This window comes from Hyperoodon ampullatus (assembly GCF_949752795.1).
Source record: "Hyperoodon ampullatus genome assembly, chromosome: 14".
Taxonomy (NCBI): Eukaryota; Metazoa; Chordata; class Mammalia; order Artiodactyla; family Ziphiidae; genus Hyperoodon; species Hyperoodon ampullatus.
The window spans coordinates 20,240,596-20,256,594 of record NC_136927.1 but is presented as its reverse complement, the minus strand read 5'-3'; the positions used below and the strand labels follow the sequence as shown (position 1 = coordinate 20,256,594).

The window sequence follows — 15,999 nt, the reverse complement described above, 5'->3', positions numbered from 1 at the left end:
GCTTGCTGGTCGTTGAGTGAAGCTGGGTGCTGGTGTTGAGATGGAGATCTCTGGAAGATTTTCGCCGTTTGATATTATGTGGAGCTGGGAGGTCTCTTGTGGACCAGTGTCCTGAAGTTGGCTCTCCCACCTCAGAGGCACAGCACTGACTCCTGGCTCCTCAATTTGGGATGATTTGTTGTCTATTCATGTATTCCACAGATGCAGGGTACATCAAGTTGATTGTGGAGCTTTAATCCGCTGCTTCTGAGGCTGCTGGGAGAGGTTTCCCTTTCTCTTCTTTGTTCTCACAGCTCCTGGGTCTCAGCTTTGGATTTGGCCCCGCCTCTGCGTGTAGGTCGCCGGAGGGCGTCTGTTCTTCGCTCAGACAGGACAGGGTTAAAGGAGCAGCCTCTTCGGGGACTCTGGCTCTCTCAGGCCGGGCGGGAGGGAGGGGCACGGAGTGCGGGGCGAGCCTGCAGCGGCAGAGGTCGGCGTGACGTTGCACCAGCCCGAGGCGCGCCGCGCGTTCTCCCAGGGAAGCCGCCCCTGGATCCCGGGACCCCGGCAGTGGCGCGCTGCACAGGCTCCCGGAAGGGCGGCGTTGACAGTGACCTGCGCTCGCACACAGGCCTCTTGGCGGCGGCAGCAGCAGCCCCAGCGTCCCACGCCCGTCACTGGGCTCCGCGCTTTCAGCCGCGACTCGCGCCCGTCTGTGGAGCCCCTTTAAGCAGCGCTCTTAATCCCCTCTCCTCGCGCACCAGGAAACCAAGAGGGAAGAAAAAGTCTCTTGCCTCTTCGGCAGCTCCAGAGTTTTCCCGGACTCCCTCCCGGCTAGCTGTGGCACATTAGCCCCCTTCAGGCTGAGTTCTCGCTGCCAGCCCCAGTCCTCTCCCTGCGCTCTGACTGAAGCCCGAGCCTCAGCTTCCAGCGCCGCCCGCCCCGGCAGGCGTGCAGACAAGCCTCTCGGGCTGGTGAGTGCCGGTCGGCACCGATCCTCTGTGCGGGGATCTCTCCGCTTTTCCCTACCCAGGTATGTGGGGAGTTTCTTGCCTTTTGGGAGGTCTGGGGTCTTCTGCCAGCGTTCAGTAGGTGTTCTGTAGGAGTTGTTCCACGTGTAGCTGTATTTCTGGTGTATCCGTGGGGAGGAAGGTGATCTCCGCGTCTCACTCTTCCGCCATCTTACCCGGAAGTCCTACAGCGCTCACTCTTCACCACCATCTCTGCCATCAGATATCATATGACCTACTACCACTGGCCAGGTTCTCTGGAAGCAGATTCTGAGATGGAACTTGGGGTGTAAGCTCGATGTTTTGATGTTTATAAGGAATCAATCCGTGTAAGGCGGTCTGCAGGTAGGACACGGTGGTAGTCTTCGCTCCCGGCGGAAATCCCCCAGTGTCTCTTACTGTGGAGTCCCGGTCCCCGGATGCCTGCTGCCTAGAGCGGGTGTCTCCCTCCAAGGCCTGAACCACCGCAGAGCCAAGCAGAGACCGGCAGTTGGGAGGGACTTGGGCCCAGGGAGAAGCCGCAAGATTCCGGTCAGGGTTGCTGTTCTGCGGCCTCTGTGACCCTGAATGTGGCATGGAGTCAGATGGTGGTTCTGACGTGCCCACCTGGGCCTGGCCCTCACACTCTGAGAAATCCAAAGGGCCTGGAATGTACCCTGTTTCTGATAACTGAGTATTTCCCCAGCCAAGGTACTTAGGAGACGCCGTTCCTTGACCCCTGGTCTCTGCTCTCCAAGCCCCCTCGAGCTAGATCCTTACCCCAGTGGTGGTGCCCCCCTGGGCTGAGCTCTCTGGGGAGCCGGGGGCCAGGAAGCAATCGGACTCTGTAGAACAGACAGGGCTGCCCTAGCGCCATGCGTCCCCCAGGGCCACACTCCCACGGGGACCAAACTCCTCCAGCCCCATGGCCCTAGCCTCACCACCTGCTTATTTTGAGTCCCCGATTCCATACGTTTGCTTGATTTCTTGGTCCCAAGCCTGTCACTCGATGTTGGGGTCTCCATCAGTAACCCCTTTCCCCTGCGTGCCCAGGCTCAGAACAGGTTGAAAGGAGAACAGAGAGGAAGACTGGGCGGTGAGGATGCATCCTGACGGCAGAGGGAGCCGCCTTTGGCGGGGAGCTTAGATGGGCGGGCCTGAGGCTCAGTGTCTGGTGCGGGTGTCCAGGACCATCTGCAGAGGTGGGCCGAGCCCCAGCCCCAGCTGGGTCCCAGCTGTGCAGGGCCGACCCTGGAAAGCAGAGAACACTTGTGTGCAGGGCCTTCTGCTCTCCCCAGTTTTCTTCAAAAGCATCTTCTTCAGTTTCGTTTTCTGCTATTCCCCCCCGCCCCCCACCTTTTGTTCATATACTCCCCCGCTCCCGCCCCTTTGCCCATATACCACATGGACAGTGGTAGGAGTGATACCAGTAGTAGTGACCAGGTTTCCTGCATGCTGACTGCCGGGCTCTGGGCCCGGTGCCGTGCCTGTACTAACTCACGTGCACCCTCCTTGTGGTGACTGGCCTGCTGTCATCCTGGAACAAACTGGGGCACAGAGAGGCAGGGCAGGGCTTCTCGTTGGGTGGTGGCAGGCAGTCAGCCTTTGCAGGTAAATGGGGCGCTCTGGTTTGGGGCTGGTAGAGCCCTTGGACCCTGCAGGGTTGGCCCCAGTGGGGAGTTTTCCTGCTGGAAACATGTGGGACTTATATTTAAGAGTGACTTGATTATATCATCACTGGAGCCTAGATGTAGTTCTGTAGGTATGTTTCTGTCTTTTAAGATTATTTAAAAAAATGTTTTTATTTTCCCTGGCCAATGTAATTTTTCTTGGGGGCTTTACTCTTTGATGTGGACTGGAAAAGAATGTTACCGTTTTAAGATCTCTTAAAACATGTCTTTGGATTTGTTATCCGAACAAATGGAAATTCAGATAATAGTTCTGTTCTTAACTGAAGAAAAACAGGAAAAGAAAATAAATTTCTTGCTACTTGGAATGATAAACACGGTGAAGCATATGCCATATATCCTGACAACAGAAATTCAAGGTCGGAAATAATTCCTTTCCTCCTGAGTCTGCCTTCAGCTTCCCTGCGGAGTGCAGGAGCTGAAATTTGTTCCTAATTGTAGCCATAATTTTAGCCTGCAATTAAACACATGATTTCTTCCCAGCTGATGTCTTTTTAGCTCTTCTGACATGCATAACACAAAAGCTCTGTAGATTTGAGCGGCCACTTTAATCTGATGGGAGGTCACAGGAAGTCACCGTTATCTGAGCATGACTGGCTGCCCAGTGGGAACTAGATTCATCTTGCCTCTAAAAAGGGCACACAGCTCGGTTTCCAGGGCTACTGTCTGTGCCTGTTCTGCTGAGACCCTCTGTGAGGTCAAGGGTCATCGGGGCGAGTGCCAGCAGGTGGGGCGGAGTTGAGCTGGTGGGAGTCCCTTGCTGCTGCAGCGGGTCTGGTATCCAGAGCCCTGGAGCCGAGCTGCTCTGGGGAGGGAGCTGGAGGGGCTCCTGGTCCAGGCCCGTCCTGGGCTGCTCTTCTCCTCGGCCTGTCCCCCAGAGATTGGCCTGTCCTCCGGAGGTCAGCCTGTCTCCCTGGAGGTCGGCTTGTCTGCCCAGGGGTCAGCCATCTCCCCGGAGGTCAGCCTGTCTCCCCAGAGGTTGGCTCTCGCCCCGGAGGTAAGCTTGTCCCCCAGAGGTCGTCCGCCCCATGAAGCGAGGGCTCCCTGCCCAGGGGAGCATGGGGAGCACCAGAATGAAACAGGCTTCCCTCCTCCAGGTCCTGAGAGCCCATCCTTGCTGCGGTGCATGGTGACCCCCAGGGCCGGCATGCAGACGTGGTCCCCGAGTGTGATGCTGAGAGCAGACCCTGACTGCACAGGCACGTGCCGGCCGCGGCCCTGAGCGCTTCTGTGCTCGGTCTCCTTGAACTTTCACCATGACCCAGGGCTTCTCATTGGTCTCCCTGTGGTGCAGGTGGGATGCCGAGGCCTCGGAGCTGGTTGGGAGCTGGGTCCAAGTCCTGTTGCCCTTCACATCCTGAACCCGGTGGAGCCTCCTCCAGGGAGCCCCTCTGATTCCCTCCCCATCCCCTAAGTGGGGGGACTCTTACCTCCAGGGTCGGGATTCCTCAGGGTTGAACGGTGCCGCATCATCACCACCCTGCACCCATCTGTCGCCTGTGAGACCCTGGGCCACGAGTGCCGGGCAGTCCACGCCCCTGAGCTGAGCAGGGTCTCCTGGTCTCCAGCAGCGAGCCTGGCGCTTCAGTGCTGTGAGTTAGTCTTCAGCGGGGCGTGGATCTCGCGCTCTGTCTGCTCCGTCATGGTGGGAGGGAGCAGAAGGGCTCACGCTGGCTTTACTCTGTGGACCCGGCACCTTCCCCCTGTTGGGTTGATGAGGAACGGTGTGCAGTCCCTCGAGCAGGTGTCCGCATGTGTCATCGGCTGCGTTTGGACCCAGTGCACATCAGAAGTTCTCGGGAGGGTGGAGGCAACATTCGGATGATTGCGCGGCACCAGCTCTCAGAGCGTGTGCTGGGCTTTCTTTACAAACGTCGTTTGTGAAGAACGTCGTTCAGCGTTCGGGGGTTGATCAGGTACAGTTTGATTGATCGGACACAGTTGGCGTGGGTTTGGGTTAGAAGGTTCGGAATAGGACATGGAGAGGCGCTCATTTCTGGGGCGGTCCGTGGCCACTTTGAGGACGCACCCTGGGGAGCAGGATGGCTCTGCAGCCTCGCTGGGGCGAGGCGGGACGTGGGCCCGGGGGAGCCGAGTGGCCCCCAGCTCTGGGCAGTCCTGTCCTGCGAGGACCGAGGTGTCCCCTCGGTTCTCTGGCCTGTGGGACCTTCTGTAGGTTGACCTGCCTTTTGGCCTCACGGGGAGGGACCCCCCTCCGCGTCTTACACAGAGGGGCCCACGGGCCGCTCACAGGGCTGTGTATGAGGTGGTTCTGGGGGAGCCTCCTAAGCTCTTTGCCTACTGTGTTTGATTTGTTTAAAAACGTTCGTTAGGAAACATGCAGAGAACAGACACCGGGGGCTCACCGGCCAGGCAGTCTCGTGCTTCACGTGTCTCTCAACCGCCCTGCCCGCCGCCACCCGCCCCCGCCCGTGTGGAGGTCGCTACCGCCCTGCCTTTGCCGTTCGTCTTCCTGCCGTGTTTCTTCATGCATCTCTCTCCACAAGTGATAGAATTTGTTTTGGTGTTTGAACATACCATCTAAATGGTGTCGCACTGATGTGTTCTCGCCACTGTTTAAAGATCACATTGTGGGTTTGAGATTTGCTGCGTTGACAGGTGTGGCTGCCGAATGGTATTCTGTGGGAGAATTCAGGCAGAGATTCTGCATTGGTTCCCCTCCGGGACAGTCACACTGGGTCCACTTTCTCTCTTATAAACACTGCCAGAGTGAACACCCTTGGCTGTCTCCTTTTGGATAAGAGATTCTAGAGCAGACGCCCCAAAGTGGAATTCCAGGCTTGTAGGGTTCAGCTTGAACTTGACCTCCACAGTGGTTGTACACTTTATCTTCTCAGTGTCTCGCAGGCCTGTTAACCCACGTTTTCCCTGACCCTGCCCTCTTGCCAGGTCTGCAGGGCATGCGGACGTGCCTCTGCTGTGTGGTTTTCTGTTTTCCTTACTCGGGGGCGCAGAGCGGGGAGTTGGGTGGTCTTGCTCCCGGGTTTCTGATTACACTGATGGAGGTTAGCTTTAATCTGAGGTCTCCAACTCTTGTGACCGTTGGAATTGCTCTTACAGACGGCAAGTTCGGTGCCTACATGCAAGTTCACATTCAGAACGATGGGCCTGTGACCATTGAACTGGAATCTCCGGCTCCTGGTGCTGCTACCTCCGACCCAAAGCAGGTAAGCCCAGAGTCAAGGGTTGGGTCTGTCTCTTGGGAGCCGGTAACATCTTTTGGCCTTGATTTAGTTCCTGGAGCACTTCTGAGTCTGAGGTGGAGAAAACGCCTCATCGTAGTAACCTAGAGTTTATTTGCTACATCCCTTCCCGAGAACACACCTGTCGCCCCGCGTCTCCTCTGTGCTGCGGCCTTGCCTCCACCTGACTCCATTCCAGAGCCCAGCCCTCCTCCAGGCCGGTCCCGGGCGAGGTGCCTGGGCGTCCACAGGCCGCTGGGTGGCAGCAGAGGAGCGGCACAGCTCCCCTCGGCCGGACCCGGTTCCCAAGTGTGGAATGGTTGCTTGGAGTGGGTTTATCCCAGGTGTGGGTAGATGTGCCACCTGAGGGTCTTTGTAAATCCTTATATTTCTAAAGCAACGTCTGACCTGGATTTGCTGCCAACTCTGTAAGCTTTCAGAAAAAATTTAATTAAAACAGAGAAAGGAAATCTGTGCTAGTCCTTGTGAGCTGTGTGCTTCCCATAGGTGCTTAGCACTTCTGAAGGCTTTAATTAATGCAGCTGCTCAGTGGCCTTTGAGAGGCAAGAGGGCGGGAGGAGTGAGAGCTGGGGGCGGGCAGCCCTGTTCTCCCCCCGCCCCCACCTTCTGGGACACCGAAGTGGAAGGATGCAGGGGTGGCGGGGAGCATTATGTAAACGTAAAGCTCTGTGACCTGTTCAAAGTCATCATTTCCAAGGGGAACAGACCTTTTCTCTTATGTTACTGATTCTTTGGATTGATAGAGAAGCAGGAACACATCTGGCGCAGTAGTGCTGGGCTTGAAAGGTGATAATTGAGGTTCCTGGAATTACTGATAACACGAAAGAAAATCACAAGTGAAAAGTCCACATGAAAAATTAAACTTTTTATTTTGATGTAACTTGAGACTTACAGGCACGTTGAAAAGAGTCAGAGTTTCCATAGGCCCTTTACCCGGCATCCCCTAAATTTCCCGTCTTATGTAATCACGGTCTGCTCGTCAAAATGTTGACCTTAATATTGATACAATACTGTTGGCGATGCTACAACCTTACTTAAGTTTCACTAGTTTTCTCTAGTGTCCTTCATCTGTTTCACGATAATCTGGGATCCCACGTGGTGTTTACGGCCTTTCCCAGTCCTCGTGGCTTTGGTCTGCTGCTTTTGTAGAATGTTCCTCGGTTTCCTTCCCCGTGGTTACACTGAGGTTGTGCATTTGACAGGTTCATCTTTACCTGGTTTCACAGGATACTGGCCTCTCCCGGTTTCCTCTTGGCCCTGGCTGTTCTCCCTCTGCTTTTATTTGATCACTGTTTTGTTGTTTTGATTTATTATTCTGCTTCAACTGTATTTGGAGAGAAAATTTAGTCAAGTTTTTTTCATTCTAAATATTTTTCTAGAAGTGATAGAATAATACATGAAATCTTTAGGCTCTTAAACCTTCTTGAGCAAGCACCCCCTCTTTTCTTCTTTACCATAAAGAAAAAGACAACATTTTTTAAACTTACTAACAGGCCATGCTAACTTGTTACAATCAGAAAGTTAGTTTCGTTGGTTCTGAATCTTTTAGGAGCTTTCACTTCAAATGCAGGAATTGTCCTGAGTCAATTTCAATTACTTTTTCTAGTTAATGGACTCTAGAAGCCTCAGACCCTATAAACTGCCCAGATCTCTGTCCCCGAACTGTCAGGAGGTACCGATAGGCAGGCACAGGGGGCTCTGGGGGTGGCCTGTCTGCCTTTCCCCTTTCAGTAAGAACAGGCTCCCTCTTCAGGCTTATAGCTGATTTGTTCACTTTTGTGTTGTGTTTTAAAATACAGGTTCTTTAAACCTGAACAAATGAACAATATGTGTGTGTGCTTTTTTTTTTCCTAATTGAAGTATAGTTGATTTGCAATGTTGTGTTTGTTTCTACCATACAGAAGAGTGATTCAGTTATACATATACATAGATCTATTCTTTGTCATATTCTTTTCCATTATGGTTCATTATAGGATATTGAATATAGCTCCCTGCTCTACAGTGGGTCCTTTTGTGTGTGTGTGTGTGTGTGTGTGTGTGTGTGTGTATTTAGGCATCAGGTGTCTTTTTAGTGTGTGACAGTGTGTTGGGGGGGAGGAAGTGCCGTGACCCGGTCCCTGCTCCGGGGACGGATTCAGGGCAGCATAAACCGGAAAGGTTCTTGACAGTGACGGGGGTAAAGGACAGTGTCCGACAGCTTGGGGCACATCACAAGGACACCACTTCATGCTCCGCCTTAAACCCCTCGGTGCCTTCCAGAGGCATCTGGGTTCCAACCTGAGCCACGTGCCCGGCTGCTGTGGCTCGCGGCCTGCGCTGCACCAGCCCCCTCAAGACCCCCGCTTCCCCTGCCTCTGGACCCTGGTCTCAGCGTTTGTCTCCTCCTCGGAGGGTATCCTCTGACCCCCCAACCCCACTGAGCCCCCGTCAGCCCCTCGTCCCGTTGCTCTGAGTCTTTTTCACCGCCTGCGGTGCAGTTTGTTCTGGAGTCGTGTGTCCTGGGCCCGTGAGCTGCGTGTCTGTGAATGTCCTTCTGGCACTGCTGTCGGCACAGAGCTGGCCTGGACTCCCAGGGGACTGGTGGTTTTGCTGACCTTTAAGTTTGTGAGGTGGGGGAGGAGGCATTCTCAGTTGTTGTTTCCAAACTTGCACTTGAAATAGGGCTAAATTCCTGTTTTTAAGAGTCCCAGAGCTCTATTTATGGGTCATGCAGCTACTGCTGCTGAAGACTGGGCTGGTAAAGGCAGCTAGTTGTGTGTCCGCCTCAACCAGGTCTCTGCTCGTGTCTGGAAGTGGCAGCCCCTGCACGTTGCCCATGGCTGCATGGGCACCGCGCCCAGCGCAGTAGGGGCTGCAGTGTGGGTCCCCTGATGTTCCCAACGGAGAGAAAGTGGAAGAAGAGGGGTCGTGCTCGCTCTGAGGGACATCCCCCGAAGAACAGGGGGTGGAAGCAGTAGCAGAGCCACCAGACAGAGGCTGTCTTCTCCATTGCACTTCTGTGGAAGAACATGGTTCTGGTAGGAACATCCTGATTATAACCTAGAGAAGATTGGCTAGTGCGTGAGTTCTTCTGTGGGTGGCTAGATACAGGGAAATTTCAACACCCTTGCCAGACGGGCCTGTGGGGAGAAACTTCCTGTTGCTCTTGTTTTCATCTTAATTGCTTTCCCTTAGGGGTGGGTGGGGGGGTGGGGAGTGGTTCTTTAACCTGAGTCTCACATGGTTGGGATTGCACATGGTGAGAGCAGGTGGGGGCTTTCCCCCCCCAGGAGGGCATTTCAGTAATTGCAGGGCTCTTTCCTGGGGCCCAGGGCCCACCTAGTTCACAGTGTTGCCATTAAGTATTTATATTTTCACTGATTTAGTGGGCTTGTAAACCTCACCAAATCGAAAGGCTGGAAGGAGCTGAAAAAATGAACTTTCAAATACACATCCTTGAATTGGCTCATGAGTTTATTGACAGATCTCTGGGATAAGTTGACCAGTGAAGAATGGTGCCAGAGCTTTCCATTTCATGCTTCTCTGATTATCACCCTCACTTTGCCTGTAACTTTCTCTGCACTCGTCTTACCAGCAAGCACCCATCCCTTTGCCCTGAAACCTTGGGATGTCGAGATTGAGACACTGGTGGCTTCTGTAGGGTCATCTGTAGGGTCAGGAGGAAATGTGTGGGCTAGAGAGGGGGTGTGGAGGGAGCGCCAGTCAGCCTCATTTACCTGTACTTTCCAGTAACACGTGCTGCAGAATCCAGAAGGTGCAGCGGAGGACAGGCCAGGACACAGGTGGCAGACCCCCTGCAGGTGCACAAAGGTGGGTCTGAGTTACCGCACAGTTCAGTATGAGGGACGGTCTAACGAGAAGCGTTCTGAATATAAGGACGAGTTATACTGATGCCCATACCTTTGCATTTCTTCATGGAAGAACATTTATTTAAATGTACGTATTCCCTTTTTCGTCCTGTTTTAGGCTTGAACTCTGGTGCAGACTCCCCAGTCTCTGTTGGTGTCAGTGTGAGGTTTTGCGTGGCCTGAGCCGGGCCACAGGGCAAGCTTCTGGGTCTGGTTGCCACAGTGGCCCTGGATCCTGTCCTTCACTCTGGTCGCTGGTTCATTGTGTCACATTGATCTATTGGACAAATGTTGACTGAGGGTCCTGCCTTGTTTATACTGAAGTGTTACTAAGACAAAAGCGGGAACTTAGCAAGAGCTTCATCACAGAGTTTCTGTTGCTGCTTGTGTTCATCTTTTTTTTGTTGTTGTTGTTGTTTTTTATTTGCGGTACGCGGGCCTCTCACTGTTGTGGCCTCTCCCGTTGCGGAGCACAGGCTCCGGACACGCAGGCTCAGCGGCAATGGCTCACGGGACCAGCCGCTCCGCGGCATGTGGGATCTTCCCGGACCAGGGCACGAACCCGTGTCCCCTGCATCGGCAGGCGGACTCTCAACCACTGCGCCACCAGGGAAGCCCTGTGTTCATCTTTGTCACCGTGTCACCATGGGTGTGCTGGTGACCTTGAGTCCTGGGACCTCACCTTGTACGGAAACCTTCCTGATGGGGCAGGGCTGGCACCTGCCAGACCGCTGGGGCTGCGGGCATCACTGCTGGTTTTCTCATCCTTTCAGCGCGAACATCCACTTTCCTGCATAACCGTCTGGCCAAGGGTTGGGTTTGGAGGCTGGGGCACTTCTCTGCTCGAGCAGCCAGGGCCCCTGCTGAGTGCCATCGGTGCTGGGCACCCTGCCCAGGGCATGTGTGTCTGGCTGGTCGGAAGGGTTGGGAGCCTCGTAGAAGTTTTCACCCAGGCTGGCTTCTTCCAAGTTGGGGAGCTGCAAGGGCTTGCTTTTGTTTTAGCATTTTAATTTGTTTTTATACAGATGGTTGTCCTAACTCAATATATACCATAGAGTTAAAAAGAAGCCTTTCCAAGAGATACATGACTGGCTCTGCCTGGAGACCCATTGATGAATTGATCAGTCGACAGAACTTCATCTTTGCTTCTTCAATCCATAATGGGTCACCGAAATTGTGAAAACTGAAAAGAGGGGCTTCTCTGGTGGCGCAGTGGTTGAGAGTCCGCCTGCCGATGCAGGGGACACGGGTTCGTGCCCTGGTCCGGGAAGATCCCACATGCTGCGGAGCGGCTGGTCCCGTGAGCCATTGCCGCTGAGCCTGCGTGTCCGGAGCCTGTGCTCCGCAATGGGAGAGGCCACAACAGTGAGAGGCCCGCGTACCGCAAAAAAAAAACCCAAACAAACAAACAAACTTAAAAGAGTTTGTTTCCTGCTATTGGAATATGGCTGGTAAATTAAAAACTGCAATCTTCTCCTCTTCCACCTTTGACACATACAACATTTCTTAATCTCCAACTAGAGAAAAACATCTGTTTTGCTTTAAATAACTCTCTCAGGGCACTAATGGGTTAGTACATTCAAGGCTTAAGGGTTTTGTTTGTTCCTGTGTATGTGTTTTGGGCAGATTCTTAGTTATTTTAATCTTCTAATCTCATTTGGGGATGTGTTAGAAAGACAAAACTCCTTACGTTACTGAGTTGGCCTACTGAAGATTAACTAGCATCTTTCTTTATCCCCAAGGGAGGGAGGTAAAGTTTATCCTGCCAGGGATTATACATTGAGCACAGCAGTAATGTAATCATCCAGACTCAGGATTATAATTGGGAATTCTTAGCTTTTTAGCTAAGTTATTAGGAGCTTCATAGTCCCGGGTAATTGTAGAAAAATGTTCGGCCAGTCAGCGGTATTTTGTAGAAAGCCTTGTTCAAACATCTGCGTTACTAACAGAGAGAGAAGAATGATCTGGAAATGAGGGAAATAAAAAGTGCAGCTCTTCCTATAATTTTTTAAAAAGGACTGCTCAGTAAATAAAACCCTTAACTACCCAGAGGTGTTTTGCCAACATTTGTCAGCCTGACTGACCAAGGGTTTATCTTTTTTTTAACCTGATCACTCTTTAAGATAAGGTCAAGATGGGGGGGTGGGGTGTGAATTGGGTCACGTGGGCTTTTAGGGGTTCATGAACCACCCTGGGCTCACCCAGGTTTTCTTTGTGCCTGTGCACGCCAGTGCTTTTGCTGGGAGGTTCCAGGGCTTTCATCAGACCCTCCGAAGGCCCCAAGGAAATGAAGATGCTTGGGGGGCCAGGAGCAGTTGGGTTCAGGGTTTACTGTTCTCTCTCCACCAGAGTCACTCAGGATCACCGACTGTAAGCGCCGAGGGTCTGTATTAAAGGGAGGAGTCTTGGACACCACCCCACCCCGCCCCCCGCCCCCAGGTTTTCTGAATCCGAGTTCCTGGCATGTCTGGACCTGGAAGGCAGAAGCGTAGCAGGTTTGTGTTTTTAACCAGTTCTTCCTGGGCCCTCCAAGGACACTGACGTCGAAGAACTGCTGGGCCGGAGGCAACTGGACGGTCGGACGTTGCCATTTTAATCTGCTCCAGGCGTTGGTCTCTTCTGGACCACGCTCCATCCCCAGCTGAAATGTCTAAAAATACTTTACAACCTGTGTTACTGCAGCTGCCAGGAAGCAGGCTGGCTGGGCTTGATTATTGAGGTCACATATGAGGCCGTTGTCATTCATCACCCCCCTCAGTACCCATCCCCCACCCCCCAGCGGTGATGGAAATATTCCCAGGGCACGGGGCCTTCTCGATGCAATTACAGATGTGTCAGGGAAAGCCGATAGAGCGACAGCGGCTCAGCACGTTAGTGACGTATGACAGGCCCTCTGCTGAGCGGCACTGAGGCCTGAGCTAGTGGAATAACTTGTTTCTGAAGAGAGATGAACCCTAAGTGTGGGTGAGATTGTAGTGCTGAAGCCTCTTAGAGTTTTTAGTTGAAAAGCAATTTATAGTTCTCTTGGTCTTTTGGGTACCAGACATGGAATGCCTTACTCACTGGTTGGCTTATTGATTGGACTAGAATAAAAACCCGGGATGATCAGCACCTCAGTCTTTGCTTGGAGAATTGCAGTTTAAGGAAATGCATGATGTCGAGGCTTCATGGGCAGTTGACTGACCACTTTTGTTTAAACACACGTGGGACACTGTTAAACGTTCATCTTTTATGGTGCATTACTTGTTGGGTTTATGGTAAAGGCTTTTCGCATTGAGCTGTAGGACTCATTTCCTGCAGGTTATTTTACTGTTTCTTGAATATTGTGTTTCTGTTCTTCCCCCTGAAATGAATTCCCTCTCTGTTTACCTGTTGCTGTCTTCCCCATCTTTAAGGTCTGTCTCAGACAGTGCTTCATCCAAGGTGCTCACCTCAGTGCCATCCAGGCAAGGCCTTCCTGCCTTTGAGCCTTCACTGCGTGGTGTGGTCCACGGACTGAATACCAGCCATGTTTCTCCTTTGTTAGTTTGTTTGTTCATTTCTCCATCTATCCTTCCACGCTTGTGTCCATCCATCTGTCCAGTCCCCTACCTACCACCCACTCATCTGTCCACCCAGCAGGTACTCACAGGGTGCGCGCTGCTGCTGGCCTTGCATCGCGAACAGCGCTGGGCAAAGTTGTACTCTCATGGTGCTTGCATTCTAGTGGGAAACATACACAGCAAGTATAATTTAAAACTGTACTATTATAAAGAAATCAAAGCCGGGAGAAGTGTAGAGAGGGCTGCTGGGAGGGGCCACCTCAGGCACAGGAGCTGGGGGTGGGGATGCTGAGCTGGGGGGCCGCCACGTGGAGATGGGGAGGAGTGTGCTGGACGGAGGGGCTGGCGGGTGCAGAGCCCCGGGGAGTGGTAGGGGGAGGTCGGGGGTGCAGGGAGTGAGTGGACCCGAAGGCAGAGCCATGACCCCAGCCTCATGGCCAGGGTGAGTCGTGTGGGTTTTACTGGCAGCGAGCTGGAGGGTTACTAGAGGGTTACGTGTGTGTGTGTGTGTGTGTGTGTGTGTGTGTGTGTGTGTGTGTTCACAGAGCTGGCTGAGACTGGATTGTAGAGCTGGCCGGGGCAGAGGTGGCGGGGGGCACTTAGGAGGTCCTGCAGCAGGTGGCCAAGAGCGGTGGACAGGATCTGGATGCCCCTGGAGGGTCTCGGCCGCCCTGGTGCGCTGCCACCCCCAGCGGAGCTTCCCTAGAAAAGACTCGTGTTGGAAATCTTTTATCCCGTGGTGTGAGCGTCAGGACACTCTGCAAAGTACAGCCCCCACTGGTCACTACAGGAAGGACCCTATTCCTCCCTTCCGTGCAGGACGGTGAGGGAATCCCGAGCTTCTTTAAGTTTCTGGGTTAAGATCAGACATTTCGACATCAAGGCGTGTGACACTTGACCTGGTCCTGAGTGACCCTGGGCACAGGCTGGATGCTAAACCAGAACCTCTTTTTGAAGCGGTTCAAAAAGAGCAGATTTTGGGGATTCAGTTCCCTGTCTTCGAGTCAGCGTGATGCTTCACTATGGCCCAGCTTTCCCCTTAATGCAAAATACTTTAATTATAAGAAGAAATTGTGAAAAGCCCAAAAATCAACACTTATATTGAATTTGATTTATATGTACCATTTTAGCTTATATTGTTAGGGCAGTTTCTAAGCGTTCAGAGCTTGTCAGGGAAAAGAAAGCGTTTATTTTTGGAAGAGTGTGTCCCCCGGTGTTCACCGCTCTTAGGAATTATGGAGAGTAATTGTCAGGAGGGCGCAGCAGCTCCAGGGCTGGAGGAGGCTGGCGGCAGATCCAGAATCCCACAGCGGCTGCTTTTGCCTGCCTTGTTCCCCAGCCTTCATTACTTTTGTCAATACGAAACGCAGAAGAATAGCTCTTCCATGAAGATTCTTCACACAAAATGTATTCCTCTGACGACTTTCCATAGAATGTGAAGTCAGTTTCTTTTTCCATTTTTAACCGTGAAAGTGCAGCCTGCAGCTTCCGTGTCTGTGGGACAGGAAGAGCTAATTTGTGGCCTTGTTTGCATTTCCACCCTTCCTGCCCCGTGCGGTCGCGGTGCCCTTGGCGGGGCCGAGCCAGGGTCTGTCAGGGAGCCAAGGCGCTTTGACGGCTCGGAGGGCAGAGGCTGCTGTTAACTGTCGGTGTTGTTGCTGGCTCATGAAACCCTGGGGGATAAGGACAGTATAAGATTTCATTTCAAAGTCCAGACTTCATCTGGCCTTATGCCCTGTGGATTCCTTTTTTTTTTTTTCATTTCATGTTGTCCCTTTGCCCTCTTCATTTTCTACAGGGAAGAGTCTCTTATTGTCATTTAAAAAATTTCATGCCAGCAGTGTATTGACTGGAAAGTACCAGGTTAGAAATGTTAGCATTATTATTATTATTTATTTTTATTTTTATTTTTTTTATTTTTTGTGGTACACAGGCCTCTCACTGTTGTGGCCTCTCCCGTTGCGGAGCACAGGCTCCGGACGCGCAGGCCCAGCAGCCATGGCTCACGGGCCCAGCCGCTCCGCGGCATGTGGGATCTTCCCGGACCGGGGCACGAACCCGTGTCCCCTGCACTGGCAGGCGGACTCTCAACCACTGCGCCACCAGGGAAGCCCATCATTATTATTTTAAAAAATTTTTATTTATTTTTTATTTTTGGCTGCATTGGGTCTTCGTTGCTGTGTGCAGGCTTTCTCTAGTTGTGGCGAGTGGGAGCTACTCTTCATTGTGGTGTGCGGGCTTCTCATTGCAGTGGCTTCTCTTCTTCAGTAGCTGTGGCACGCGGGCTTCAGTAGTTATGGCTCGCAGGCTCTAGAGCGCAGGCTCGGTAGTTGTGGCGCATGGGCTTAGTTGCTTCGTGGTATGTGGGATCTTCCTGGACCAGGGCTCGAACCCATGTCCTCTGCATTGGCAGGCAGATTCTTAACCACTGAGCCACCGGGGAAGCCCAGAAATGTTTTTTTTTTATTTTTTTTTTTGCGGTACGCGGGCCTCTCACTGTTGTGGCCTCTCCTGTTGCGGAACACAGGCTGTGCACGCGCAGGCTCAGCGGCCATGGCTCACGGGCCCAGCCGCTCTGCGGCATGTGGGATCTTCCCGGACTGGGGCACGAACCCGTGTCCCCTGCATCAGCAGGCGGACTCTCAACCACTGCGCCACCAGGGAAGCCCTATTTTCACTTAATTTTTATATATGGTGTAAAGTGAATGTCGTAAGGTTTTAGTTGCAGG

The 15,999-nt window shown here is 52.8% G+C and overlaps 1 protein-coding gene across 1 annotated transcript in view; it reads left to right on the top strand.

Annotated features, from left to right (window-relative positions):
• Positions 1-15,999, top strand: part of DTD1 (D-aminoacyl-tRNA deacylase 1) — a 113,780-nt gene that overhangs the window by 25,293 nt on the left and 72,488 nt on the right. Inside the window, exon 4 of the mRNA XM_079718474.1 lies at positions 5,738-5,844. Coding sequence (XP_079574600.1) covers positions 5,738-5,844 — 107 coding nt within the window. The remainder of the gene's footprint in view (positions 1-5,737; positions 5,845-15,999) is intronic.